This window comes from Panthera onca, chromosome D4 (genome assembly GCF_046562875.1).
Source record: "Panthera onca isolate mPanOnc1 chromosome D4, mPanOnc1 haplotype 2, whole genome shotgun sequence".
Classification (NCBI taxonomy): Eukaryota; Metazoa; Chordata; class Mammalia; order Carnivora; family Felidae; genus Panthera; species Panthera onca.
This window is the reverse complement of record NC_138351.1, coordinates 91,105,013-91,132,340: the sequence shown is the minus strand read 5'-3', so window position 1 is coordinate 91,132,340 and position 27,328 is coordinate 91,105,013. Positions and strand designations below refer to the sequence as shown.

Sequence of the window (27,328 nt, the reverse complement as noted above, 5' to 3'; positions counted from 1 at the left end):
TAGGTCTGATGGTGAGTTTGGGCTGCTGACAGTTGTAAACCTGTTTTTGTTTTGTTTTGTTGTTTGAGAGAGAGAGAGGGCGCAAGTGAGCGAGAGGCGGGGAGGGAGGAGAGTTGGGGTGCAGAGAGAAAAAACGAGGTGTGGGGCTCAAACTCGAGAACCATGAGACCACAACCCGAGCCGAAGTCAGACACTTAACCGATTGAGCCACCCAGGTGCCCCAGTAAACCTGTTTTGGATGCTTGATGCGAACCTTGGGGCTTTAAGAACATAGAAGGTGGACCAAAACAACAACTCTAGATCCCTAGAAAGTTAAGTCTGGCGGCTTTCTTTACAGTCCGGTTGGAAAAAATTCAGAGTTTTCTAATAGGCTTAGTGATGGTGTGTGTGTCGTCTGTGAACAGGTGGAAAAGGGACTCCTCTGGGAACCCCAGCAACTTCTCCTCCTCCAGCCCCACTCTGCCACCCGGACGACTACGTTCACCCATCCGTCCTGCAGGCCACGGCCACGCCCCCCAGGAAGGTACGCTCGCGCTCGCCTGCGGTACCCTCCTGCTCTGCCCTCCTGACCCGGTCGGCGTTTGCTCTCGAGTGCGGTATGGTGGGCGGGAACAGCCGGCCCCTGGCACACATCAGGGCGGGCACCAAACCGTCCGGGGGCACGGCCTCCTTCTTCCTTAACGTGTTTCTTCAGTTTAAGGGGGGGAAGATAAAAAACCAAAAACACCAGCACCTTAAGAGTCTCTATAGAAAGCAATAAAAGTGATTAATTTTATGACATCGCGACCCTTGAGACCGCGCACGTTTACGATTCTCTTTGATAAAACACAAGCTACTTCGTGGGCACTGGTGCCGTTACTTGAGTTGGTGCTGGACCGGCTGCGTTTTTCACGGAGCACCGGTTTAATCTGAAGGAACGGTTGACAGACAGACAGACTGCGGTTATGCAGACCTGAGTAGGAGACAGGCCATTGCTTACGTGACCAGCTGAGCCTGTCACTTCAAAATAGTCGATGGACAGGCTTTGTTGCCAGTGATAAAATTCACCTCTCGGGCGAGGTCAGGATACGAAACGGCCGCTCTCTGCTACCATGATCTGGATGGTGTCCCCGAGACTTTTGTGATGAGACTGGAAAGTCCTGGGGATCTTGGGGAATAATTGAGTTTTCGATGTCGCGTGGTGAATATTTGCACGTTGGGGAGCTCTGCGCCATGTGGCGAGCCAGCGCCTTTCGAATGTTTCCGTGCGTGGCGTTACCAGAGGCGGCGGACGTAGAGGTGTGTTCGGGGTACAGAGCAGGCCAGTGGATTCGAACGCAGGACGAAGGGCAGGTGCCACGGCTTCGGAGTCCACGCTGCACCTAAGTTCACGGAATGACTCCGTCAGGTCTCGGTGTGATAGGAAAGATTAAGTCTTTGCGTGGCTGCTTAACACGGGGCCTAGCGGCGTCGCCAGGGTAGCGCGGGGCAGGGCTACGGGGAGAGGCAGGGCGGGAATCTGCCGTCCAGCCAGGAGAGCTGGCAACACGGAGGACGCTTCAGTCTTCTCACTCGAGTTCTTACTGTTTTGTGTTGGGAGCTATAGTTGCGTTTCATAGAAGGTTATGTCGTTCGTGTTTACACGTAGTGGGTTTGTTCTTTTTAAGTGAATTAGTAAGTATTTAAAAAACTTCTTGTTTTGATTTCTAATACGGTTGCCTATCAATAGATAGAACCCCATAAAGGAAAAGCTCACGGAACTCTCAGTTCTTAAGACTCTAAAGGCATCCTGGTACCAAACACTTTGAGAACCACTGAGCTAAACTTTAAACTTCTTTATAACTTGTTAGCGCTTTAGCGTTTTAGGGTCTTTCTCTTACATAAGAGAACACGTATGCAGTTTCCTGCCTTGTCATGTAAATGATGCCTGTCTTTTTAGGAAGAGAGAACAGATTCAGCAAGGCCCTGTCTACACAGACAACACCATCTTCCGAATGACAGAGGATTAGGTAAGGTCTCTGGGTAACACTAGGCGTTGCTTGTCTCCTCTTGGGTTAGATGTGGAAACAAGAAAATTCTGGAACACCACAAACGCTGAAGCCCAGAGATAATGAAACATAATCAGTTCTAAAAACCAATCTAATAATAACATCCAAAAAAGTGCTTTTAAGCTATTGTGGTGGAGTGCCTGTGTTTTGCACTGGTCAGACGGTTTTATCTGTTCCCTGAGACCTTAGAATAGAGGATTTTAGGGACGCCCGGGGGCCGCTCAGTGAAGCATCTGACTCTTGGTTTCGACTCGGGTCATGATCTCACAGTTCGTGAGTCTGAGCCCCTCGTCGGGCTCTGCACTGACAGTGCAGGGCTTGCTTGGGATTCTTTCCCTCTCTGTCTGCCCGTCCCCTGCTTGCTCTCAAAATAAATAAAACTATAAAAAAAAAAAAAGATTTTATTTTCTGTGGGATTAATCTTCCATACCTTTAATCAGACCCTTGATTATAGCTTTCTGGAGTAGCTCCAGGGAGAGCCGCCCCGCGCGCTCCTCCGTGCACTCGGCAGGACGAGTCGTGATGGCGTCTTCTGCAGTGGAACAGCTTTGCGGTTGTGGGGGTTACCAGTGTGTTTTTTTGACTCGCGCTGTCTTTGTTTCTCTTTAGAAGAGCTACCTGGCAGCAAAGGTTCTGTCACTCTCAGTGACCTTCCAGGGTTTCTAGGGGACCTGGCCTCGGAAGAAGATAGTGTTGAAAAAGATAAAGAAGAAGGTGAGGTGTGGGATTCTGGGCCCGGACGGGATCGCCACTCGATGACAAAGCGCTCATTGTGCCCTAAAACCGGGATTTAGTGTCGACGCTCCCAGGCTTGCTGGGCTTTTCTTCTCCAGGGGGTAGAAGATGGGAGTCTCATTCTGGGTCTGACGTGTCGCTCTGGGTGGCACTCGGCATCACACAGCCCCCACGGCCCGGCCTCGCCCAGATGGCCCGTTTACAGTGGCGCCTCCTGTCTCCCTCCCTCCTCTCAGCGGCAATATCTAAAGAGCTCTCCGAGATCACCACAGCTGACGCCGAGCTCCTGGTTCCTCGAGGAGGCTTCGACTCTCCCTTCTACCGGGACAGTCTCCCGGGCTGCCCTCGGAAGACCCATTCGGCCGCCTCCGTTGCGCACGGCACCAGTGTGAACCCTGAGCCTTTAAACTCCTCCCTGGACAAGCTTGGGCCTGACGCACCAAAGCAAGCCTTTACTCCCATAGATCTGCCCTGTGGAGGCACCAGCGAGAGCCCTGCCGGGAACAGGGAGCGCCAGGCGTCGCTGGAGACCAACATCCTCACTCCCAGCCCTTGTAAAATCCCGCCTCAGAGGGGCGTGGGCCTTGGAAGTGGGCAGCCTCCCCCTTACGAGCATCTTTTTGAGGTGGCGTTGCCAAAGACCGCCCATCACTTCGTCGGCAAGAAGACCAAGGAACTGTTAAAGAAAGCGAAAGGAAACGCGGAGGAAGACCATGCGCCCTCTACCTCCCCAGTGGAAATACTGGATAGACTGATACAGCAGGGAGCGGACGCACACAGCAAGGAGCTGAACAGGTAAGGCCCCGGCCCGTTCTCTTCCCTTTCAATGTCCGGTTTCATCAGAAAATACAGGCAGTCAGGGACGGACACGGGACTCGTTCCCCGTGCTCATGGAGGCAGCTGGCTCCCCCGTGTCTGTCAGTGCCCTTCCAGTCTGGCACCTCTGCGTGTGCGGGACCGTGTCGCGTCCACACGCACCTGACCGCGGCGGTCCCGGGGCCGCCGACCCTGCCGCCGTACCGTGACGAAGCTCAGACACATTCACGGCTGCTCCGAAAATCGGAGGATGAGGTTGTGGTATTCAGGTGACACAGGGAGGTTTGTCCCAGCGTTTCCTTATCTAGCTGTAGATTGTTCTTTCTGTTTTGGTGGCATAGCTCCTTGGAGGGAAGGTAAAGTCGGCAGCATTTCAGTGTGAGGCTGGGGTGGCCTGCCCCCTCCTCCACACCCGCACTCACACGTAGGGTTTCTTAGACGAATCCTGTCCAAGCCGCTGTTCCAACCCTTCATTTATTACCCTTTGCACCGGTTAGCTAGGGAGGGGGTAAGGGAATCCCCAATCCAGAGCCTGAATCCTCTGCTGTTGCTAAACAGGGTCTCTAATATAATAACCTCAGGTAGAATTTGACAAGAGATTTCCCTTTTTGAATGAGATGTGGTGTAACACGCTCAGGTAAATTACCTACTTTCTCCTTAAACTTGGCTACTTGCCCGTGTAGTGCAGTGCAGAGGGTTGAAATAGCCGGCAGTGTGTTTGATCACTCCGTCGCCTTGGAGAGCCGAGCAGAGGCCGGCCTGAGCGCGCACCGAGCGAGGGCCCCTCCACCCTGGAGACTGGGTCCTGCTTGGTGTGGGCGCCGGCCCCGCATCCGATGTATGCTGCTGCCTCGAACTCCCCACGGCCCTGGCTATTGGAACTTTCTTATCCCTCTGATGCTTTGACCGCAAGGAAGGGCTCTAGCCTTGCTGCACTGAAAGGCCCGGAGGAGGTTTCCCAGGCGAGCTCGGTAACTTTGTTTCACCCCAAACCTTTCTTCCTAGGTTGTCTTTACCCAGCAAGTCTGTCGACTGGACCCACTTTGGAGGTAAAGTTGTTACTTGAGCCCCAAACCCAGCCCGTGTGGGTCCTGTGTGCTTGCCGCCTTTTCTGTCCCTGGAGGAGGCATGCGCTGTGGGAACGGGTGTCCCCTTTGCTACGGCTCCAGCTGGCATATCTGCTCGGCCTCTAGCGTGTCAGGTGTTGGGAAGCCAGCATTTCCTACTTTTGACAAGTGGCACATGGCAAGTGCCTGTGAGTAGGAGTGCCGAACGTGCAGCCCTCCTGCCGGGCTTCCCTCGAAAAGACCCCGGGGAGGCCAGTGGTACCAGAGACGTGCCTGGGGGAGAGCACGACAGGGCAGGGAAGAGAGGAGCCTTGAGTAACGGTGTGGGAAAGTCCCCGGGAGTCCTCCCGCATCGGTCCCTCTTGTGTTCCTTCAAAGCGGAGATGGGTAGTGAGTCGTCTTCCCCTTCTAACGAATGGCTGTTGCCGAGACCCACGTGGTCGTGTGCAAAAGGAGTGCTGACCTGTTTCTCGAAGAATTGCGTTTCTTGGGCTAGCAGCCACGGGAGGGTCTCGATCGAACCTTCTGTAAAAGGCATCTCTGCCACCCTCCCTCTGCTTTAAAATCAGGCTCTCCTCCCTCAGATGAGATCCGCACCCTCCGTAACCAGTTGCTTTTACTGCACAACCAGCTGCTCTATGAGCGTTTTAAGAGGCAGCAGCACGCTCTCCGGAACAGGCGACTCCTCCGTCGGGTGACCAGGGCGGCGGCTCTGGAGGAGCACAACGCCGCCATGGTGAGCATCCGGGGGAGGGGGGGTTGGGGCGGCGGCTCGGCCGAGGCTGCGTGTGGTCTCGTGTCAGCACGACAGTCTGCAAACAGCCGTGGCTGCGTCGAGGCCCGGGGGTTCAGGCCTAGCTGTGCTCCCCGTGGGGCCAGGGGCCGCCGCTCGGTCTCCGAGGCCGAGACGTGACCGGCCGGATCTCCGAATTGGCTTGCCGCCCTCGGACACCGTGGGACAAGGGACCTGTTTGTGCGTAATTGGCTGTGATGACAACAGGGCCAAAGGATCATTTTGTTTCTCCAAATATGAAACCGGCTCTCCTAAAGCTGTTCTATGGCAAAAATCTCGTAGCACAGTTGAGAAGCCAGTTGGACCTGGAGGCTGAGCCGTGGCTCTACCACTTACCACCTTAGGAAAGTGGTGAAGCCTCTCGGAGCCTCTGTTAGCCGTTCTGTAAAATGGGAATGAGAACAGCAGCACTTGCCTTTTAAAACGTAAAGAAGTCACGTGACTGCTTGTGCGGTGCCTGGGTGGGTAGTCGGTAAACGTTCCTCGTTTTTAGTGACCTTAATTGATAGCGTGTATGAGAGGTCTTACACCAGAGCTGATGGTTAGGGCTTTTGAAGGTACTGGCGGCAGTCGGCCCCTGAGAAAATTTCTTCTGGCATCTTGTGATCCGTTTGCTACTGTGAAATTGGTTAACCCTTGACCTCGAGCCACGCTGGACAGTTGTCAGCTGGCGGACGCTGGGCCCGGGGTTCCCGTGGCAGGGTGGCACGTGGCCGTCTGCATGAGACATCCGCGGTATGCCTCGTCCTCGAGCCTCACCGCCCACGGTGGCAGACGGCTAAAATGATCACATCCTTGGTCCCCGTCAGAAAGACCAGCTGAAGTTACAAGAGAAGGACATCCAGATATGGAAGGTCAGTCTGCAGAAGGAACAAGCCAGAAACAGTCAGCTGCAAGAGCAGCGAGACACGATGGTGACCCAGCTACACAGCCAGATCAGACAGCTGCAGCACGACCGAGAGGAGTTCTACAACCAGAGCCAGGAGCTGCAGGTGCGGGCGGCCGCCGGGCGGGGGCAGCCGAGGGAGGGCGCCAGGGCGCCTTGTCCGTCGCAGCCAGCACGCGGGCTCTTGTCTCCGACGCCACCGGGCGCGGGTTTCGCGTCAGGCAGGGCTTCCCAGCTCTCTCGGTTCCTACAAGCCTCCCTTGGCGTTTGGGGAACTTCCCTGGCGTTCCGCAGCCAAGGGAGACACCTGACGGTTCTGCTCGTTGAGCAGATCTTGAGCGACTTAGTATTTACGTCCTGATGACGCAGTCACTGTTTGAAAATCACACACGTAAATTTACATTTTTTTAAATTTCGTTTTTAAATGTCCACAATAATTGACCAGTGCCGTGCCTGCCCGTCTGGCACCGCGTGGAGTCTCAGATCTTGGAATCACATTGGAGACCGGCGCCCTCATTTCCTGTTTCACGCTGGTTTTCACAGGGCGATTTTTATCCCCGCAAACACCCGAACCCTGCTTTGCAAAGATATGACATCATCCCCAGGGACTAGCGAGCACATCTGATCCTGAAACCCTGACCTGCCTCCGGGGCGTAGTGCGCACGGTGACCGACAGATGTCACTGCGTTTCCCTCAAACACTCACAGTCTCCTCATGGCGCCGCTGTGAGTTTGCTCTGCAGCCCCACGGCTCTGCGGTGCAGAGTCTGGGGTCCAAGATCTTTTCGTTCTTTTGCCAAACCAATCAGGAACTCCAGAAATGAACCGTAGCTGAATTTTTGAAACTAAGAAACTAAATCCCGATGGCCCGAGAAGAGTAGAGCAGTAGAGAACCTGGGCTTTCCCGCTTGTCTGTGGGCCGGTGCCGTGGCCCGCGGGTTCTGTGTAACTTCGTGGCCCGTCTCTTTGGGCAGACAAAGCTGGAGGACTGCAGGAACATGATCGCAGAGCTGCGTCTGGAGTTGAAGAAGGCCAACAGTAAGGTGTGCCATACCGAGCTGCTGCTCAGTCAGGTCTCCCAGAAGGTAAGAAACGGGGCGGGCGGGGTCTGTTCTCACACAGCTCGCTGGCGCGCTTCCTTCCGATGGGGCCTGTGCGCCGGCGGCCGGGGTTCCCCCCAGGGTTGGCCTCCCGGCTCCACCCCCCCAGAGGACGCTGGGCAATGTGTGGAGGCGTTTTTGGTGCTACCGACACCGAGCGGGCAGGGGCCTGGTGCTGCTAAACCCCTTCCAGTGCGCAAGACGGTCTCCGCAGCACATCTGTCTGGCCTGAGCCAAGCGGGCGGGGTGGGGGGGAAGGGGGGCAGAGAGCGAGGGAGACGCAGAATCTGAAGCGGGCTCCGGGCTCCGAGCTCCGAGCTCCGAGCCGTCAGCGCGGAGCCCGACACGGGGCTCGAACTCCTCAACTGCGAGCTCGTGACCCGAGCTGAAGTCGGACGCTCGACCGACTGAACCCCCCCCAGGCGCTCCGGAACTCTTATTTTTAAGTCCTCGTTTACATAAACTTGAAAAGTTGGTTCGCAGAGATTTCTTGAGCTAGGATCCCTCCCTTGTTGGGATTCACTGCACCGTGTAGAGATCGCTTATGAAGGAAATAAGTGAGTTTTCCTGGGCTTTGACCCTGGACAGCGTGTCCCTGCGGTGACTGTCGTACGCACGCCTGTCCTCCCCGGGCATCTTGTGGGTGGCCGCTCTGATGACGTGCATCTGGGCTGGGTCCCCTTTGCGCAGCACAGTTTCGAAGTGCTCTTCTGCCCATTTTCGTTGCCCTCGGACGCCCTCCTCCCCGCCGGCCGTCCTGTGAGGAGGGGATTTGAAGCCGAGGGAGCGGTTATCGTGCCCGGGCCCCGAGGTCACGCGCTCCTGGCTGGGTGCTCTCTGGTGCCCGCTGGCCCGCGTGGCGTCGCGGGGTCTTTCACTTTGCCTGTTTCTGTGCTGTGGTCACAGCTCTCGAACAGCGAGTCGGTCCAGCAGCAGATGGAGTTCTTGAACAGGCAGCTGCTGGTCCTCGGGGAGGTCAACGAGCTGTATCTGGAGCAGCTGCAGAACAAGCACTCGGACACCACAGAGGTAGGCCCGGGGCGGGGGCGGGGCTCGCAGGACGCGGCGGTACAGATGTTCCCCGAGGGCCCGCTCAGCGTTCTTGGCGGCCGGCCCCCCCCCGCGCCCCCGCCGGCCTGCCGGGGTGAGCGTCCTTGGCCGTCGCATGAGCTGATGGCCCCCAGCTGGCTCGCCGCGAGACCGAGTCAGGCGCCAGCGAAAGCGGCTCGTGGGAGTGGGCACACGGTGGCCGGCAGGGTCTCTCTCCCGCCCGTGCCCGCCCCGAGAGACGGAGGGAGAGAGACGAGGAAAGGACGGGGAGCCGCTTCTGTTGAACAGAACTCTCAGGACTGGGGGCACGTGCCAGTGTACGTAACTCTTCTTCCTTTCGACGTTGGGTTTAATTTCAGCAGATCGTGGTTCGGTTCTGGCAACGAGGCCGCATCGGGATGATCTTACGTTAATTAGCGACTCACCCGCGGTGTTGAGGCGGAAGTTTTGTGTCCCTTTCTAAATAGCCTCGGGTAATGTTAGCGAACGAGTTGGGAATGAGTTGGAATGGAATTTTAATGGTAAATGTTCAGATGCTTCCTGTCACTAACTTCTCCATCACACACAGGCTTTCTTTTCAGGATTTCTCGGGCTTGTGCTTTGTAAAGCATCTTTCTGGGCCAAATGTACAGAGTAGGCTTAGGAGCAGAGAGAGGTAATTTTCCTAATAGAGTTACTCCTTATTCCTCAGCTCCTCTCAGCTATCAGGCTCAGACTCCCTTTAGTAGGACGTTTAAGTGTGGAACTTTCTCTAGAAACCAGCCACCAGTCATTCTGGAAGTCTAAGGGGTTTGGAAAAGACAGAGGGGAGACAGACCTCAGGACAGGAGAGCCCCGAACATCCTTATTACTCATTCGCATTCCTGACGCCCCCGAGAGTGCCGCTGGGCTGGCCTCTGTGCTGCTGTCCTTCGGCTGGAAGGCTTGTACTCTTGGGGCCCCGAGCAGGCCACCTGGCCTCTTTGGGCTCCGTTTCATCGTCCCTGAAATGGACGTGCTGACCCTGACTTGTAGCAGTCAGGATGCCTGCCGCTGTAAGCAGTAACAACAAGAGGGACCAAATTGGCTTAACGATAAGGAGTTGCATTGTTTATTTCGCTTGACAAGAAGTCCCAAAGCAGGTGAGTTCTGGGTTGGTCAAGTCAGCAATTTAGGGACAGCATCAAAGAGCTCAGTTCTGGGGTGCCTGGCTGGCTCAGCTGGTGGAGCATGTGACTCTTGATCTCGGGGTTGTGAGTTCGAGCCCCAGGTTGGATGTAGAGATTACTTAAAAGCAAGAAACCATAAAAACAAAACCCAGTTCTTTCCGTCTCCGGCACTACCTGACCCATCGCGGCACCCTCGTCCTTGGACTCACTGTGCTGGTGGTTGCAAGGCGTGAGCTGCGGGTGCAGTGGTCACAGGTAGACCCCACGACGTCCCACGGAAGAGGAGAGGACACTTCCGGCGGGTCTCACACCAGACGTCCCACCCTTGTTATCAGCCAGGGTTGTGTCGTGTGTGCCCATCCTTAGCTCAGCCGTTGCCTTGAACCTGCCAGGATTTGCCCTTGGGCCTGGAGTCAGGCTTTCTGCTGTTCAGTCAAGTGGGGGAGGCAGGGTGGGTATCTGAGAGGTTGGGCATGGCTGGTAGGTGTTGGTGTAGCACGTCACGGGATGATCGGGAAGGTTAGTGGAAGCACGCGGATGTTCTGAGTTCCGTACTTTGATTCTCCATAAAGAACTGCTGTCATTTAGGTCAGAGGTCTGATTTGTTCACCTAACGTGAGCAAGTCTGGAGCCCTTGGGCACAGCCAGCATGGCCATGTGATCTGGCGCCCAGTTCTGAGCTTAAATCTGTGGCGTTTCACGCCAAGAAAACATTCACCGTTATTCTTTGAGGCCCACCTCCATGGAAGCTCTTTGCCTTGTTCCTTATGGTGTATCTTTTTGAGAAAAACAAATCTATGTAAGTTATATGTGTATCTTTCCACAGTAAAAACACACAAGGCAAATATAACACATGCTTGTTAGAAGAGCGTTCTTTCTGTGTCTTTTCTGAGCGTGAGTGTGCACTTGTCCTGGGTTCAGCTGGTTTAGTCTGTCAGCAGGCCGGCCATCTGCCCGGCGGGATCGCCAAACCTTATGGGGCACCTGATCTGCCGGTGCCGTGTTGCCTGAGCAACCTGCCAGGCCGGGTCATGCCCGCCAGCTTTCCCTTCGTCAGGGTGAGGGGAAAAGAAACAAACCAACCAACAAACAAAAAAAGACTCGCGACACCAGTATGTTGAAACTATAGCTGAACATTGGCCTAGTTTCGTTTGATGCTTGTGAGTGTCAGTGTTTACATAGTTGATCCTATTCGCATGGCTTTATAGTTTGCTTTTTAAAAATCCTTTTACTGATGTGTAAACTGTAAGTTTATTAAAAACTTATGAAATGGGCTTTAACTCACTTAACTGTTTTCCTGACATTTGACTTAACGGTGCTTCCAGTGTTTTGCCCTTCTCAGTATGCTGAGGTGATTCCTTTTGTGCCCAAATGTCTGTTTGTGGTTCAGATGATTTCCTCAGGGGTAGATTTGTAGGAAGGGGTATTGGATTAATACTTACTGCCGGCTTACTTTCCAAAAAGTTGTACTAATTGAGATTTCCACCAGGACTGGCCCAGAGTGCCTTCTCAGTGCTTATCGCCTTGATTTTCCAACATGGACGTGGCATGTTCGTTTTCTAAAAAGACTAACTCCAGTCGCGCCCCCCCCCCCCGCCCCTGCTTTTTTTTTTAGGAAGTGGAAATGATGAAAGCTGCATATCGGAAAGAATTAGAAAAAAACAGAAGCCATGTCCTCCAGCAGAATCAGAGGCTCGACACCTCTCAGAAACGGATTTTGGAACTGGAATCTCACCTGGCCAAGAAAGACCACCTTCTTTTGGAACAGAAGAAATATTTAGAGGATGTCAAACTGCAGGCCAGGTAACTCCCACGGGGGAAGGTTTCTGCAGTGATGTGTGCGTTATGCAAAGCTTCCTATATTTGGGGCCGTCTGTGTTTCAGAGGACAGCTGCAGGCGGCAGAGAGCAGGTATGAGGCTCAGAAGAGGATCAGCCAGGTGTTTGAGTTGGAGATCTTAGATTTGTACGGCAGGTTGGAGAAGGACAGCCTCCTGAAGAAACTTGAAGAAGAAAACGCAGAAGCGGCAGAAGCGGCAGAAGAAAGGTAAGAACAGAGGTGGCGCCAGCGGCCTGTGCCTCGGCCGCGTCAGCAGCAGAACAGGGCCCGTGTCGTGGGGCGTAAAGAGCCGTCCCCCTGGATCCGGCGGGGCTGTGGCACTTCGGTTTCCTTTTGCTCACGGCTCCCAGCTGTCTCTGTGCGTCCCTGTCCTTGCCCCTGGATCGCTGGATGTGGTCACAGAAGTGCTCACATGTGCGATCTCCTCTGCTGTCCCTCGTCGTGACTCGGTTTCCCTCGTTGAGACCTCACGCTCGGGCTCTCCATTCTGAAGCGCCGCCTTCAGTGTCCGCGTGCGTGCCTCCGGAACACAGACGCTGCCAACACCACCCCTTTCGTCCTCCCCGGCTTTCTTACAGGCTTGCCTGTTGTAAGGACGGCTGCTCGGATTCTGTAACAGGGCACAACGAAGAGGCACCTGGCCACAACGGCGAGACCAAGCCCCCCAGGCCCGCCGGCGTGCGGGGCGGCGGTGGAAGCAGAGGGGGCGGCAGCGGCGAGCTCTCGACCCCGGAGAAGCCCCCCGGCCAGAGGGCGGGCCCGTTCGGCAGTCGGTGGGAGACGACCACGGGAGAGCCCGCCACCAGCATCCCGACCACCGTCGGCTCCCTTCCCAGTTCGAAAAGCTTCCTGGGCAGGAAGGCGCGAGAGTTATTTCGTAATAAGAGCGAGAGCCAGTGTGACGAGGACAGCGTGACCATCAGTAGCCTTTCTGAAACGCTAAAGACAGAACCGGGCCAAGACCCGGGTGCGGAAGGCAAGGCCCCCCCGAGCCTAGACGGCCCGCACCCCTCCCCCCCGACCCCGGACAGTGTTGGACAGCTGCACATCATGGACTACAACGAGACTCATCATGAACACAGCGAAGGATGACGGTCAATCAGTGTTAACTCGCAGACTGCTGGCGTGGAACAGGAGGTGTGAATGCACGTTCCCAGGCCTCCCCATTTCCAGGGTCTGGGTGGCTGGCTCACGCCGTGGAAATGGGCTGGGGTTCCTTTTCACAGTTGACTGAATGCAGAACGGTTTTTGGATCTGGCATTGAAATGCCTCTTAACTTTCCCCTCGACCCGCTCCCCGCCCTTTCTTTTACCCAGTAGTGTGGGCTAATCCGAGGGTCAATGTGGGCTAATCCGAGGGCCAGTCCGTGCTCCTCAGTGGCTTCACTTTCTGCCTCCCCCGCAGTGGTTGCGCCCTTTGAACGTGTGCAATATGAGGCCAAATTTAATCTTTGAGTCTAACACACCACTCTGTCCTTTCCCGAAACTCAGAGAATGGGTTGGCTCTCCGTTAGCCCAGGTCACTGGTGGTGTTGCAGGTAAGTCTGGTTTTGTCCCTTTCCACGAGGATGTGGCTCGCAAAGCTGGTCACCTTCACGTGGAAGCTTTTTTACGTGAGACTTTTTCCCTGCTTTTGGTTCTGAAGTTCAGCATCTAAAGCAGCAGATCTAGCCAAACAAAGGTTTATTCACCCTTAATGTTCTGTTGGCGGTTCTGATAAGCTTCCTAGAAAGTTGTGTGTGAACAAATGTCTGTTGTTAGAGAAGTCCATAGCTGGCCCCGTGGAGCCCGTCCCCCTCTCTGGGAATGTCTGTCCCTCCTTCCCCGCTACCTCTTATTTATTTGGCGTTTGTTCGAAAGCTGCGACTGCTCAACCAGGCTGCCGTGGGGTGGTAAAACCGTTCTCTGCAGGAGGGGAGGCGGGTGGTGGCTCGAGCCATTGCCCGAGAAGCTCTTGGGGACCAGGAGCTGCCCCTTGGACGGGGCTGTGCCAGCTGAGCCTCGTGGTTCAACCCCTCCATCCATCTGCCTCTCTCCCTTTGTGTTCTTGTGAGTCCCTCGTTCGTGCCTGCTTCTCGGTGATGCCGCGGCGGAAAGGCTCTGAAGGCCCAGAGTTTCTTTAACGTTCAAATGACCATTGCTTCTCAGGCTGGTGGAGCTGCCTTGCCGTTACGTGTTCTAGACCACCAAAAAGGTAACAGCTTTCTCACACCAGCCTAGCTTTCCGGGGCCGACTCTCCGGGGAGCACGCTGCTGTGCCCCCTCCCCTCCCCCCCGCTCCACGTCAGTAATGGCAAAGTGTTTTAGGGCCACGTCCTGGCGAGTGTTGACAAAGGCCCACGCGTGCTTGGGGGAGACGCCCCCGGCCCGGCACCTGAACTCAACAGAGGCTCCCGAGGTAACTTCTGGAAGCCCAAGAGCTGTTGCTTTAGTGTCCCAGCTGAGGCCAGTAGAGACTCATAGGAAAGAGCCAATGAACCTGGGTTTTCTCTTTTTATTCTCTTAGTTAAAAGTATACGAGGGCTCAGCCACGAAGAGGGAAAAGACGGACTGTAATGGTACGAAATCTTACTGCATCCAGAAGCTTCCAGCACGTGAGGGTAAAAGTCTTTTTTTTTTTTTTTTTTTGTAAAGCATTGCAGTAAATATTCTAGCAGCCTGACCAGAGGGGGCTAGGTAACGAGAGACTCTGTGTCACCACGACGGCACAGGTGCAGGGGCCTCCTCAGGACAGGATCTTCAGGTGTGACCGGTTCCCAGCCCAGGAGAGGCTGTGTGCCCGACTGTGCTCAGCCCCACCCGGTCCCACAGTTGCCGCTGGATGTCCCTTGTGGACTGTTTATTAACCCCACATGTTTAATTCAGCTTCATCCAAAGGAAAGCTTAAAACCGAATACATCCTATTTCCTAGTTCCTTTTTAGAAAAAGAAAGCACGAACAAATTCAGAAAGGAAAAAAAATGTTACAGGATAAGTACTGAAAGCAGGTCAGAATGCTCACCCTCCCCCAGCCCAAGAGGCCCGTGCCACGAAACAGAGACACCGGGCGCTTCGATCAAAGCCCTTTCCCTGATTAACTGGTAACGGCAGAGGCCAATGTAAAGAAAGAAAGAACATCCTTAAAAACGGGGCAGATTGTAAAAATACAGGGAAGGAGGCGGCAGGGTGGCGAGGGGGCTCTCCGCGGGCCGGTCTCCGTGCCCAGGGCCCTCGGCACCTGCCTGCAACCCAGCCGTCGGCCCAAGGAGCTGCACTCCACTTCCTTTGGGTTCTAGGAGGCCGTGTGTCTCACTCAGCTAGGGCGGGGGGCGGGCGAGGCCTGGAGGCACGTTGAAGTTACCCGTCTTCCAAATGGAGGCTCGCATGTTCCAGAGGACTCGAGTCAACATAAGGTTTGGTTTAGTTTTGAAAATGATAAACTCGCCAGGAATCAACAGGTCACTTGATCGTGCTGCCGCGAGTCTTTCTGAGGATAGGAAGGTGATGATAGAGGAACACCAGAGAGAGAATTCAGGCCCGGGAACCGGTGGGGCAGATGTCTCGGAATGATTACTGTCAGGGCCGGAGCATGTCTTCACACCATCTGAGCAGCCTTCTGTCGCACACAGCAGGGCTGGGCGGCCCCAGAGCTTGCCCACCTCGAAGCCCTTTGGCCCGTGTGTGTAACCTACTCTGCTCCCCGCCCGACACTAACTGGGGTCGGCACAGGCCCTGAGGAGGCCAGAGTCTGCTTCTTGGGCAGCATGAATTTTGTTTTAAAAAGGAGCACTACAGTATCATTCGTGGGGCGGGGGGGGGGGGGGGGGGGGGGGGAGTGGCAGCATGGTCTCCATAGAGAAAACGTGGTCCTGAATCTGCCACGGGACATGAGCACGTGGACCTCTCTCAGAGCTTTTAGTGATTTTTAAAAAGCTTTTGACGGGGTTCTGCCGTGCAGCCTGTAAACTTGGTTAGCATAGCACCGGAAGACAGATCTATCCAGGAGTCAGAAAACAAAGGTAGGAGACAAAGGTCGTTTCTTGGGGCAAGAGGTTTTTAAAGGTTTCCTCGCGGATGAGTGCTAGGACCGGCCTCGTGCGGCGGGCGGACGTGACCTCGCTCGCTTTGCCAGCTGAGGGTTCTTTGGAGGCCCTGTGCGTGCAGAGAGAAAGGACCGGTAAGCTCCCGCGTGAGCCGCGGCAGCGGACCGTGTGCAGGGGAGAGGGCGCGGCTCTCCCGGGCAGGTAGACTGGACGCCGTGGATGCTGGAACAGAGCCCACTGTGCCGCCGGCCGGCCGGCCGGCCTGGAGGGCAGCGCCCCGGGGGGCAGAATCCCAACGGCGGACCAAACCCCGGACCCTGCTCCGTCCCCATTTGCCCCAGCCCATGTAGCTTCCGGTGTTTTTGTCACAAAAGGCCAGGGTCTCACAGTCATGTAGAAGGGGGCGACTAGGACAGTGGGGCGACGGGTCCCTGTGAGCCGGGCCGCAGGGGTTCAGGCTCGCCGAATAAAACGTTGGGCGTTTCTGCGGAGAGCATCTAGCATGTGCTGTGACTAGCCAGCAGGAGTTTTTACCAAATACTAGAACCTACCGCTCGAAGCCACAAGATGACCGTTCTTTTGACGGAAAGCACCGGGAGGTGGGCAGAAGCGAGGGCAGGTTATGGAGGGTGTGGGCAGAGGGCAGGCTTGGTCCAGAAGCACAGTCGAGGTGGAGGGCCACCCGCCCTGGGATGTTCGGGGACAGGCCAGCCCCTCTTCGGAGTGCTCCCCGGAGAAGCCCCACCCCACCCAGAGCACGTCTCGTGCGGGGAAGAGAGCGGGCTCGTGGAACGGCCCCCACCAGCACACCTCCTCTGCTGCCCTTTCACTCTCGAGGCACACGCTCGAAACTGACCGGCAGCGAGTGCCAGGACGTGTCTCTGGAACATGTCCGAGTACCTGTTTACGCGCCACCCCCCCGCCCCAGCTCTGTACCGTGAGCCCTCCCCTCCCCACTGCACCGGATGGCGCTTTTCTCTGAGGCAAAGAGCCAGTTTAGGTCGGGGCCCGGCCCTGAGGCTGCTGCTGTGACCCTTGTTCCCAGTGTCCCCGTCCGTGACTCTGTGACATGTGCGGGGAGAGCGGGGTATCTGTGTTTTCCCCACCGTCTACGGTCTGTACAAGCTCACCTGAGGGAAGAGTGGCTGTAGCTACATCAGAAGCCTGTGCCCGTGACCGCTTTTGGCCTTGAAACCAATGAATGAAGGCAGAGGAGCTCTCTGCCCCCTTCCCTTCCCGTTGCTACCAAATGGTCCACCCTCTGGGATACGTAGACTAGTTGAAGCATTGGAACAGATCTTTTAGAGGAGACCCGGAGAGTTTGAGCCCCCCTCCCTTCCCCCACCTTGCTACAGTGTTTGGACAGGAGGGTACGCGCTGCTCTGTGCAGCAGAAACTTCTGCTTATCAAGAGGCGGCCGGGCATTTTGCACTAGAAAGAATCAGTGATCACTTTTCAGAAGACTTCTGCGGACCATAAGCATATTACGGAGGAACAGATTTTGCTAAGACGTAATCTAGTTTTATAACTCAATCATGGATCAACCACATGTGGCTAACTTGCAGTTTAAAGGGGTCCCCATCAGTGGAAAAAAGTTTTTTTAATTGATTGCTTTTAGTTAAATTTGAGAAAGTCCTCTCTCGTCAAAAGGTTTAAACCTTCCCGCCTCGATCTTAAAAGCATGTCAAACAATCCACGTCAGATGCCATAAACATGAGCTGCAAGAGAAAATGGTACAATCTTAGTGAATGGGAGTTGGAATCAAAAGGGTTTGCTGTCCTTCTTAGGATGTTCTAAAATGTCAAGGCAGTTGCTTGTGTTTAACTGTGAACAAATAAAAATCTATTGTTTTGCACTACTCTGCTGTGTTGACGTGAAGTGACCCGTACTGGCCTCGGAGGGGCTCCTAGGCGGAGTTGGGACCCACCCAAAGATGCAGAAGCCTCAGGTCTGGCTTGGTTGGTTACCCCGAGCGGCTGGAGGAGGTGCTGTCAGACCCTTTTTGTTCTAGAAAGTTACCTGGCACACAACCACGGATCCTACTTAATCCACCTCACGTTCCCGCCTGCCCCCAAAGAGTGGCCCGGTGCCGTGGGAGACGTGATCGGAGCCCTCTCCCCCGAGACCCGCTGGGCCGGACGGCCTGCCGGGCCCGCGCTGCTGTCCCCTCTTGCGCTCGGAGCGTGCTTGCCGCCCTAAGGGGTTGGCTGGCCGTCGGGTTGAGCCCAGGTGGCACCGAGATCACGGAGAGCTTACCAACCCTGAGCCTTGCCGTTGTGTTCTGTGAGCGTGTCAAGGAAACGGTGCAGCTGGCGGCCGCCATGATGTCACCAGGTGTTTGGAAGAAGGCGGGAAACCACCTGAAACAATTGTTAGATGCAGCCTCGCCTCACCGTCCCTTCCCTGGAACATACGTTTCCAGCTGTCCCTGGAAATGGGTACGCTCTGACCATTTTAACGATGGAAGCGGCTCCTTTGAGATAAAGACTGGGAGGTGGCAGCTTTTAATTTTGTCGCAGAACCCTGATACCTATTCGGGTTCTCGTCCCAGTGCGTTCTAACTAACTACGGGAGTTACCGCGCTGGCCTGGGGGGGGCGGGGGGGGGGGCGCTGTGGCTTCAACCTCCTGAGAGCGGACTCCCGTCTCTAGCGGTTGCTCTTTGCTGGCGGTTTTGCTTGTGAGCCCACTGCCCAGTGTCCTCTGATGTCTTAGGATAAGCGTAGTTTTCTTTAAGGGAGAGGTCCCAGGAAACCAAGGCAGGCAGACAGGTGGGAGAACATTTTTTATTCTTGACGGTCGCCCCCGAGGAAGCAAGAATACAGAATCTAAGTCGCCCCCTGCGAAGGGAAAAACCAACAGTCAGACAGTACTTCCAGCGGCTCGGAGGCCAGAGACGCAGGCTACGATGTCAGGGCCTTGACTGCGCCCCGGAAACCAAGGGACTGTCTTACTTGGGAGCCGCAGAGTCCTTCCGGCCCCTCTCACGGCCTCCCTCCCCCAAGTAAAGGAGAGCAGAGGCAGGTTCGTTCCCCCTTGGGTCCAGACACCTAATGACACTGAGGAAGTTTACCGCGCCGGCCCCCAGCATCCCGGCGGACGGAGGGACCCTACAGTGGCCGCAGCGGCGGGAAAGGAGCCCTGTGGCCTCCCGCTTGGTGGCTCTGCCTGGAGAGGCGGGCCTGGCAGGGCGCTGGCCTGGAGCTCCCGGAGCGCCTAGGCGGGCCAGTGCCCCGGCTCTCGCCAGCCTCTCCCGGCAACACTAGAAGCGGGCGCAGAGCCTGAAGCCCAGAGGCGTGGAGCGGTGAGAAGTTAAAAGTGAGCGAGAGGGAGACGGGTTCTCAGTGGTATATTGGGCAGTCCCCTTTGGGGTTCATCAGTTGCCATGACCGGAGCCCAAGTGAAGAGTCGGCACCCCCCCACCCCCCACCCCAACACGCGGGGCTCAGCAGGGCGCCAGCTCTGAGTTACAGCTTCCCGCCAGGTGGTCTCCAGGGAGGTTTTGGACATCCTTTGTCTTTCCCCCTTGGTTTGGGGCTGTCTTTTGTAAGTTGCTTAAGGTGGTGTTTTCTTAACCAAGACTGGGTGCTCATGGTCCGGGAAGGCGGAGCGGCTGCTGCGGTGGCTTCCTGGCGTGCCTGGGGCTCACTCACGTGCTGCACAGCTTTGCGGGGCAGCTTCTCCGAGTGGGCGATCCATTCTTTCATCAAGTCTAGGACCATGGGGATGAGGCTGACAACGCCTCCGTAATGGTTCCTAGCCTCGTCACAGCTGAGGTGGTTCACCACATCGTGAGGGTACCTGCAGGGTGGCAAGAGGGGGCTCTTCCAGACCGGGGCACTGTCTAATCCTGACCACACATTACAATCCCCAGGGAGGTTCCGGACGCTGTGGCTCGGCGGGCTCGCGGGGCCACGGACCGTAGGTAGTCCTGGCATCTCTATGCCAGGCATAGGTTCAAGACAAGATTCTTGAACCACTGGCCTGTGGTCGTAGAGACCCGGATTAGGGGCCGTGGAAAGCCGTAACGGCTCCAAAATGTGCTTAGTCCCTCCGACTCTCCTTATTCCCAGTAACTAAACAGCATCCTCCAGAATACGGTGCTTTGTGCTGAGGACTCCCCAGGGCTCGGGATGAGGGAGCCACACTGGGCGGTGCTGAGGCCCAGATGCCCACAGGGACGGGCTCCAGAAGTCCCGCTTCTCCGTGGGCTTCTGGGAACATCTGCTCTGTGACTCCCCCTCCCCTTGCCTGGTGCTGGCTCGTCTGTGTCTCACTGTATGTGGGGCCTCAGCGTCCCTTGTTTTTGGTAAGAGGATTTGTTGGGTTGGCCCTTTGGGTACATCGGTGGGCCTCAGGTTCCCCACCTCGGGGCGGGGGGCGGTGCTGGACAGTAGCCACAAGACTCATCAGTCCCGACATTCCTGTCCTCTGGAGAGAAGTCTCCTTCCTGTGGGACCCCTCCCTCCCATCCTCACCCCACCGCCCTCCCCACGTTCACATGCTGCTGACGCCTCCGGGACAGGCCCAGAAGCCACTTACTTCACTCGCAGGCTGCTTAGGTCATTGCTTTGGCTAACCAGGGATTTGCACTTCTCGAGCAGGTTGTTGGTGACCGGGGTGCCAGAGTGCAGGGCCTCGAAGTTCTGGCACAGCCTGCTTAGCTCTGTGCAGATGTCCAGGAACATGAGCAGAATGCGCCGGTCCGTGGAGTTGTTGCAGTAATGTTCCATGTAGCTCTGCACCTGCAGGGGCCAGGTGGGGGGAGCTCAGGAGGTACCACCGGCCCCCAGCTGGTTTGGGGACCAAACATCCAGGAGCGTTCCCCGCGCCCCCCCCCCTCCCCCCCAGTTCCTCGTACCCTCCCAGAGTCACAGGGGAGGTGCAGGCACATTGATGCATGTGGACTCACAGGCCACTACGTACAGTTAATGTCACTGCGTGTCCCAGGCACCCCGAGAGCGCTGGGCAGGCTGGGTCTGCCAACACCCCCACCTGAAGCCTACAAGCCTGGTGCCCGCGGGAATATCTGGCCCATTTGACGAACGCTTCCCCTCCCCTCCCGGTCCCCGCCGGGGGCCTCCCCTCCCTCCTCCAAGCTGCCTTTCAGTTGCTCAGGGACGTCTTCCCAAATGATCCGAATGGCTCCTTCCAAGAACAGCAGCTTTGTGAAGGGGGAGAGGCTCTGACAGCCGCCGGGGGACCCGAGGAGGGCGGGGAGGAGCCTGCCAGCCGGTGTAACTACAACAGAGCAGAGTCCCTGCGCTACCAGGTGTGTGTGGGCAGGTCACCTTTGGATGACCCAGGTCCGGGGGTGGGGGTGGGGTGGGGGGGTGCCAGGTGAGGGCCGAGAATCGACACTTCACAGGCAGAGTCGGAGCCTGGGGCCACCGTTTGTCGCGGCCCTTCGTTGAACCTAGGGTGAGAAGGCCACGCCCCTGTGCGTCTGAGGGGCGGGGTCACGCCCTTCGTTGAACCTTGGGTGAGAAGGCCACGCCCCTGTGCGTCTGAGGGGCGGGGTCACTCTGGCTCCGGTAGATTCTGAGCCGCGGCTGTGGGTAAGGGTCTCACATGCTCCATCCTGACGCTGAAAACCCGGCCATGCCCCTCCCTGGAAGTCTGAGCCTGATTTACAACTACACGGTTCAGGGGAAAGAGGGTATTTCTGTAGGTTTAAAATTTCTCACGTTAAAGATCTGGGAGGAATATTCACGCACAGCGGAAGGGAGGGTTTTTGTTGAAGGATGTTGCCAGCAGGGGTTGCTATCTCTGGGGCCTGTGTGCTTCTCCTAAGCGGTTCTGAGCCCTGGTCCCCACGCCCCGCCAGCGCTGTGAGCAGCTGGCCTTCCAGAAGCCGACTCCCCGGCGGCCGGCGGCGGGAGGGGGTCCCACTTAGGTGTGTGCTCCTTCCTAGAGGGCGAGCTCCGTCTCCAGGCCTCCAGGTCCCGCAAACTGGGACGGCAGCTAACTCACAGGGAGACCCGGGTCAGGTGACAATGTCTGCAAACGGGAGGCGCGAGGTGCTTGGCGGGTCGGTTTCTCAAACCCCAGTGGGATCCCACTGCTGGGACCACGGGCGTCAGACACTGGCTGAGCGGCTCCCTCACGAGCTCCTTAAATCCGCACACCCCGTCTTTTCCAGATGAGGCAGCTGGGGCACAGAGAGGTGACTCACTGGCCCAAGGTCACAGAGGGGGCGTGTGGCTGAGCCGGGACCCGAACCCTGGCCGGCAGAGTCTCCAGCCCGCTTTGGTATTTACTCACATATGTGGTGAGGGAACGAAGGGCCCGTTCCCGCCTCGTCAGGATCTGAGTCCTGATCCCGGCACAGACACGCCTGCCCTCTCCGGGCCTCAGCCGTTTCACCCTCCGTGCAAGGTGTCGCCCAGGAGTCGCTGGGCCCGGCAGGTCCCCAAGAGCCCGGCCCCACCGCCCGCCAGCCCACGAGGCGCCACCTGTGCGATGCTGGAGATGGGCCGGATCTTGTCGTGGGCGTTCTCCCTGCAGTGCTGCAGAGCAGCGATGAACGTGAACTGTTGTTGCTGGAAGAGCTTGTACTTCTGCTCGATGCCTCGCAGGGACTCCTTCGTCTCATTCATGGTCTTCCTCAGCGGTCATTTACGGGAGGACGAGAATCTGCCAGGGCGGGGGTGGGGTGGGGTGCGGAGAACACAGCGATGAGGCCCCAGATTGCAGACCCGGCTCTGGAGTGTCGGACCGGCATGCCCACGGCCCCTCTCGGCGTCCCCCCTCCCTCCTGCACTCACTCCAGATCCCCCAGGCGATCCAGGACCCAAGTCCCTTTTCCCTCCAAGGACACGTTCTTTGCCACGAACCATGACTTCCTTCCCTCAAGTGTGGCCAAGGATTTCTCCACACTGTGGACGCCCACCCACACCCACACCCACGGCACCAGACGTGCTCCGTGTGAACGGGTCGGAGGAGGCCAAGCCAAGGCCAGGGGTGCTGGCGGGCGCAAGGGGCCGGGACACCTGGCAAGGGCAGGGGTGGGGAAGAACACGCTCCAGGCTTCCTGGGAGGCCCCACCCAGGCGGAGAGGAGGAGGCCCGAGGGAGACGGGAGGCATTGCCCTCCACTGTGTCGGCCTCCGCATCCTGAGCCCAGAGCAGGGCTGGAGCAGGGAGGGCATCTCTGTGGCAAAAAGAGGGATGAAAGGAAACGCAAGGGCAGATCAGAAGTTGGCCTCCAGGACGCGACGGGAGCGGCAGCTCCGAGAACTTGGGGAGGGCTGGGAGCTGACCTGTGCGGGTTAGGCCCGGACGATGGCACCCCAGGACCTCAGCAGGCCTACTGTAAATACAACACAGAGCATTCAGCCGCAGTGCCCAGGCCACCCCTGGGAGCCACAGTGCCTGGGTTTGCTCGCACTGGCTGCGGCTTCAGGGGGGTGGGCCTGGTCCCGGGCCGGGCAGGACACTGGTTTCCTGCCCACTCAGCCCCCTGCCGGAAGTGGGCAAGTGGGAAGGGGCGCCGGGGTTGGGGGGGTGCGGTGGGGGCCTGGGCCAGGGTGAGGCACCAGAAAACCCAGCAGTCGAGCGAGGGAAAAACATTTAACGTGCTATTTAAAGAAATAAAAGTTAACACCAAAGAGGAGGCCGCAAAGCGTCAGGATTTTAAAGACGGGATGGGGTCTGGGGCTGTGCCATACTGGAGCCCGAGGCAGAAGGAATGAGTAAAACTGATCCCGTCTTTACATTTTTGGCGACAGAAGTGGACTTTGCATGGATTTTGATGTTTTCAAATGTGATTTGCCTTGATGATTGGAGTTTGGGGCACCCCTTCACATGACTCGCCTTGCCTGGTCTGGGCCCAGGGCTTACAAGTGACTTGGGGGTTGAAGACCTAGAAAAGTCAGAGCACAATTTATCCACGGGATACAGGTGTGCTGTTTCGAAGGGGCACATGCACCCCCATGTCTATAGCAGCACTATCGACGATAGCCGAAGGATGGAAAGAGCCCAAATGTCTATTGATGGAAGAATGGAGAAAGAAGATGTGGTCTATATACACGATGGAGTATTACTCGGCCATCAAAAAGAATGAAATCTTGCCATTTGCAACTACGTGGCTGGAACTGGACGGTATTATGCTAAGTGAAATTAGAGAGTCAGAGAAAGACAAAAATCATATGACCTCACTCATATGAGGACTTTCAGAGACAAAACAGATGAACATAAGGGAAGGGAAACAAAAATAATATAAAAAACAGGGAGGGGGACAAAACAGAAGAGACTCATAAATACGGAGAAGAGACTGAGGGTGGCTGGAGGGGTGGTGGGAGGGGGGACGGGCGAAACGGATAAGGGGCACTAAGGATCTACTCCTGAAATCACTGTTGCACTATATGCTAACTAATCTGGATGTAAATTTAAAAAAATAAAAAATAAGTTAATAAAAAAAATGCTTCTAAAAAAGAAAGGTCAGAGCACAGCACACAGGTGGGTTTCTGGGTAGGGGCGAGGGGGGGGTTGTGCTTTCGGTCTGGCCTTCCCCATAAGGCTCAGAGCTGTGCTTCGTGGTTAAGAACCCAAGCTCTATTCGTAGTCCTGGGTTCAGATCTTGGTTCCACTACTTCCGGCCGGCCTTGGGGTGAGCCTCTGAGTGCTAATGCGCTAGGGGGAAGTAACGGCCGCAGCCTCCGGGCCTTGGGGCGAGCACCGTGCGAGGTGCAGGCGGAACTCGCAGGCGGAACGCAGCAGCGCCTGGTTGTCAGAGCAACTAAAGCTGCTGTGATTACAGTGGGCACACAATGGCAGGGGCAGGCCACAACAGGCACGGTGCACACCCTGAGAGCAGCAGAGTCTGCGGAGGGCTTGAGCTCCGGGAGAGGAGAGGAGGGGGGAGGGGCATTAGGAGGGGGTGACCTGGGACTATTGTGAGCGAGTGCAGGAGGCGGTGGGCAGGGCAGGCCGGGGGAACCCCCAAGCGTCAGGCAGAGCTGGGAGAACCCCTGAAGGCCAGAGGGGTCAGAAGGACTTCAGGCTTCCATTCGTTTGTTCACTCACCCCTTCTGCAGGGCCTATCGTATGCCGGCCCCGATTCTGAGTGCTGGGCTATATACACGGCAGGGAACTAAATAGACAAGCCCCTCTTCCCTGGAATTTATCTTTCAGAGTGGGAGGCGGACAACAAGGATGAGCCACCGAACAGTGTTGTGGATAAGAGCGCTGCCAAAGGGAAGAGGAAGCAGGGCAGTGGGATGGGCACGTTGGGCCGAAGGGCTAAGTGCGGTCTGCAGGAGGGTCCTTTACGGAGGTGGGTGGGTGGCGGGGGGCAGACGAGAGCCATGCTCCAGCCTGCAGTGAGGTCCTGAACACCCGCCCCAACCCTCCCCACGGCAGTGACTATCGCCGGGGCTCTAGGAGAACCCTGGCCCTGCATGGAATCCTCACCACAGCTCTCCGAACGGTACCTGATGATCCCCACATGACAGACGATGAAGCTGAGGTCACCCCGCTAGAAGTGAGCAAGCCCGGATTCCCCACTCAGCTCTGCCTCACTTTATAAAGTCTGGGCTCTTGGATCCCTCCCTCCGTGACGGTCCATAGAGACAGACATGCCAGACATCAGACTGGCCCAAGGCCGGGAGTGGGTGGCTGGGGTGGAAGGGATACCGAATGCCCAAAAAGCTGCCCAAGCCCTCCTAGGGGTCACGCACCAGCTGGACCCCTGGGCCTCGTTTCCACTTGCAGAGACTGTTCTCTGCTCCCCCCTCCCCTAGTGTTCAGGGGCCTGCCCTGCGTGTCTGGCTCCCTGCCACCCTCCCGGGGCTTCCCGGGGCTGTCAACTTCTCCAAGGATACAGCACGACCTTGGCTGGTGGCCCCAAGAGCCCCTGAGAGCAAAACTGACTTGGTTCTTGATCCTAGCGACTTGTGACATGCACGCCAGGAAATGTCGTGAGAAGAGCTGTAATAAGCTATCCAAAGTGATCGTCCCTTGAACGAGTTACTGCAGCCAAATTAGTCTGGATGAAAGGCACAGGGTGCAGGCACTTCTCGATCTGGGGGAGGAGGAAGGAAAAAATGATTACCCAATAGGTTTTAGGCTTTAATTGATTTGTATTTTTCCAGGCTGCTAAAGAAGATTAAATCGTGGTATGAAAAGCGCCTAGGGCTTAAAATAAATGAGGAGAAAGGCAAGTCATTTCAGAAATGTCCAGGAAGCAAACTGAACCTCTCCAGTGCAAATTGCAGGTTTGATTGTTGTGTTCTTTGTTTGGGCGGGGCGGGGGGGGGGGGGGGGGGCTTCCTTTTCTTCCCCAGCTGTCTTTGCAGTTGGCTTTGACAAGCCAACCAAGGTGTGCGCGCTTTGAGGAAGCGGTCCTGAGGGGAAGAGGCAGATTTGCAGCCTTTTACAGTCGGAGGGCATGTCTCTGGGCACTTAGTGGCTGCTGGGAAAGGCTTTTGGCTAGGAGTCAAGACGCCAGCCCTGGCTCTGCCTCTGGTTAATGAGTGAACTTGGCCAAGAGTTTCCCCCTTTCTGGACCTCACTGTATCTATAAAACAAGGGCGATTGGATTAGAATATCAAGGGGACTTCTGATTCTAACGCTTTATGGTCTACAACCGATGAGAAAAGAGACCCAAACATGGGAAATGACTTGCCCCAGGTCTTACGGTCAACTATTTGTTCACCATTCTGATCCTCCAATTTCTGACCTGTAAGATGGGAATGAAGGTACTTATTCCTGGGGGCTGGTGCAAATATTAAATGAAGTTACTACTAAATAGTAGCCCCGATGCGCTGTGCCCTTAATACACGCCAGGAGCCCGTACTTCAGGCATATGCGCTCACGGAATCCTTCCACAATCCCCACTTCACAGGGGAGGAAAGTGGCGCCCAGAAAAGGCTCACACGGGTGGAGCCGGGAGTCGAACCCGGGGCATTCTGTATCACAGAAGCCAGACGCCCCGTCCATCATGTACCTACCCCATAGTTTTGTTAAGAACACAGCTCAAAACCGGCAGCTCCTTCTAAAAATGGCAACAGACAAAAGCTGGATTTCCCAGCTCAGCGCCGCGTCCCATACCAGGCTGCCCCAGTCCCGCCGGGGATTGACGCGATTCGAAGCGCTCCTTCCTCCACCACGTCCCACCCACCAGGGGCGGCATCGGGGTTCCTTCCGCTCCCTTCCCTCCTCCCCCCAGGGCTCGGCGGAGCGGGGGGGGGGGTGGTGCGCTTTAACCTTACTGGTCCTAGGCCGGCCTTCACTCACAGAGCTCCCCGAAACCCTCCGAGGGTGTCTGGGGCCCGGGAGGGGCTCTTCCCAGGGTCGGGAAGGTTGGTGGGTGGGGCGGGGCCGCGGGCCCGATTGTTCCCGCGGGTGCCATAGCAACCGGGTCACGTGGCAGCCCTGCCTGGCCCCGCGAGCCTTCCCGTCCGCCCCAGGGACTCCCCTACCTTTTCCACAGCCTTCCCCAACCCCTACTCGCTTTAAAGGTGGGGAAACTGAGGCCCAGAGAGCAGAACCGGGCTGGCCCGCGGAGCGCCCAACGCCCAGGTCGGGGCGCGACGGCGGGACCAGCGCACGACCCGCCTCCCGCCCCCACGGAGGGCCGACGTGCCCCCTTGGGCGTCTCGGCACCTGGGGCCCTCCTGGGGGCACCTCTGGTCCTAGAAGGCTGGAGGGCCACCTCCTGAGACGCACAGACCGCAGTGCGAGGCCGCCACGGGGAAGCACCCGCCCCCAGGGAAGCACCTGCCCCCCCGCAGCTGAGCGCGCGGGCCACGGAGCCGGGAACGAGGCCCGGTTCGAGCCCCGCGGGCGCGCGCTGATGACGCGACGGCGCGGCGGCCCTAGCGACGGCGGTCTCCAGGGAGCGGGCGC

General features: G+C 56.9%; 3 protein-coding genes across 30 annotated transcripts in view; 2 read left to right on the top strand and 1 right to left on the bottom strand.

The window, feature by feature from the left end:
- Positions 1-17,338, top strand: part of TSC1 (TSC complex subunit 1) — a 49,844-nt gene extending 32,506 nt beyond the window's left edge. For 14 of the 15 annotated variants that reach the window (XM_060608262.3, XM_060608246.3, XM_060608257.3 and 11 more), the window contains 12 exons: positions 405-523; positions 1,919-1,988; positions 2,637-2,741; positions 2,999-3,557; positions 4,584-4,627; positions 5,215-5,381; positions 6,248-6,430; positions 7,298-7,408; positions 8,330-8,452; positions 11,237-11,424; positions 11,506-11,667; positions 12,039-17,338. In XM_060608262.3, coding sequence (XP_060464245.1) covers positions 405-523; positions 1,919-1,988; positions 2,637-2,741; positions 2,999-3,557; positions 4,584-4,627; positions 5,215-5,381; positions 6,248-6,430; positions 7,298-7,408; positions 8,330-8,452; positions 11,237-11,424; positions 11,506-11,667; positions 12,039-12,552 — 2,345 coding nt within the window. In that variant the 3' untranslated portion in view covers positions 12,553-17,338. The remainder of the gene's footprint in view (positions 1-404; positions 524-1,918; positions 1,989-2,636; positions 2,742-2,998; positions 3,558-4,583; positions 4,628-5,214; positions 5,382-6,247; positions 6,431-7,297; positions 7,409-8,329; positions 8,453-11,236; positions 11,425-11,505; positions 11,668-12,038) is intronic. The other variant, XM_060608263.3, reaches the window with a different exon arrangement.
- Positions 17,339-17,792: 454 nt separating this feature from the next.
- Positions 17,793-27,284, bottom strand: SPACA9 (sperm acrosome associated 9). 14 transcript variants are annotated; one of them, XM_078436307.1, is made up of 6 exons: positions 26,692-26,819; positions 25,352-25,502; positions 21,935-22,115; positions 20,022-20,224; positions 19,133-19,280; positions 17,793-17,840 (listed from the first exon to the last, which is right to left on the bottom strand). In XM_078436307.1, exons 3-6 carry the CDS (start codon positions 22,076-22,078, stop codon positions 17,808-17,810), a joined length of 528 nt encoding a protein of 175 aa, XP_078292433.1. In that variant the 5' UTR covers positions 22,079-22,115; positions 25,352-25,502; positions 26,692-26,819; the 3' UTR covers positions 17,793-17,807. The 14 variants fall into 14 exon arrangements, with proteins under 14 accessions (XP_078292433.1, XP_078292438.1, XP_078292430.2 ...); XM_078436312.2 differs by lacking the exon at positions 17,793-17,840 and adding an exon at positions 18,252-18,319 and having other exon boundaries at positions 26,692-26,815; XM_078436304.2 differs by lacking the exons at positions 17,793-17,840; positions 26,692-26,819 and adding an exon at positions 27,200-27,284 and having other exon boundaries at positions 18,252-19,280.
- The window catches only part of AK8 (adenylate kinase 8), a 129,212-nt gene continuing 127,486 nt past the window's right edge, over positions 25,603-27,328 (top strand). The window contains exon 1 of the mRNA XM_060608265.3: positions 25,603-25,695. Coding sequence (XP_060464248.3) covers positions 25,654-25,695 — 42 coding nt within the window. The 5' untranslated portion in view covers positions 25,603-25,653. The remainder of the gene's footprint in view (positions 25,696-27,328) is intronic.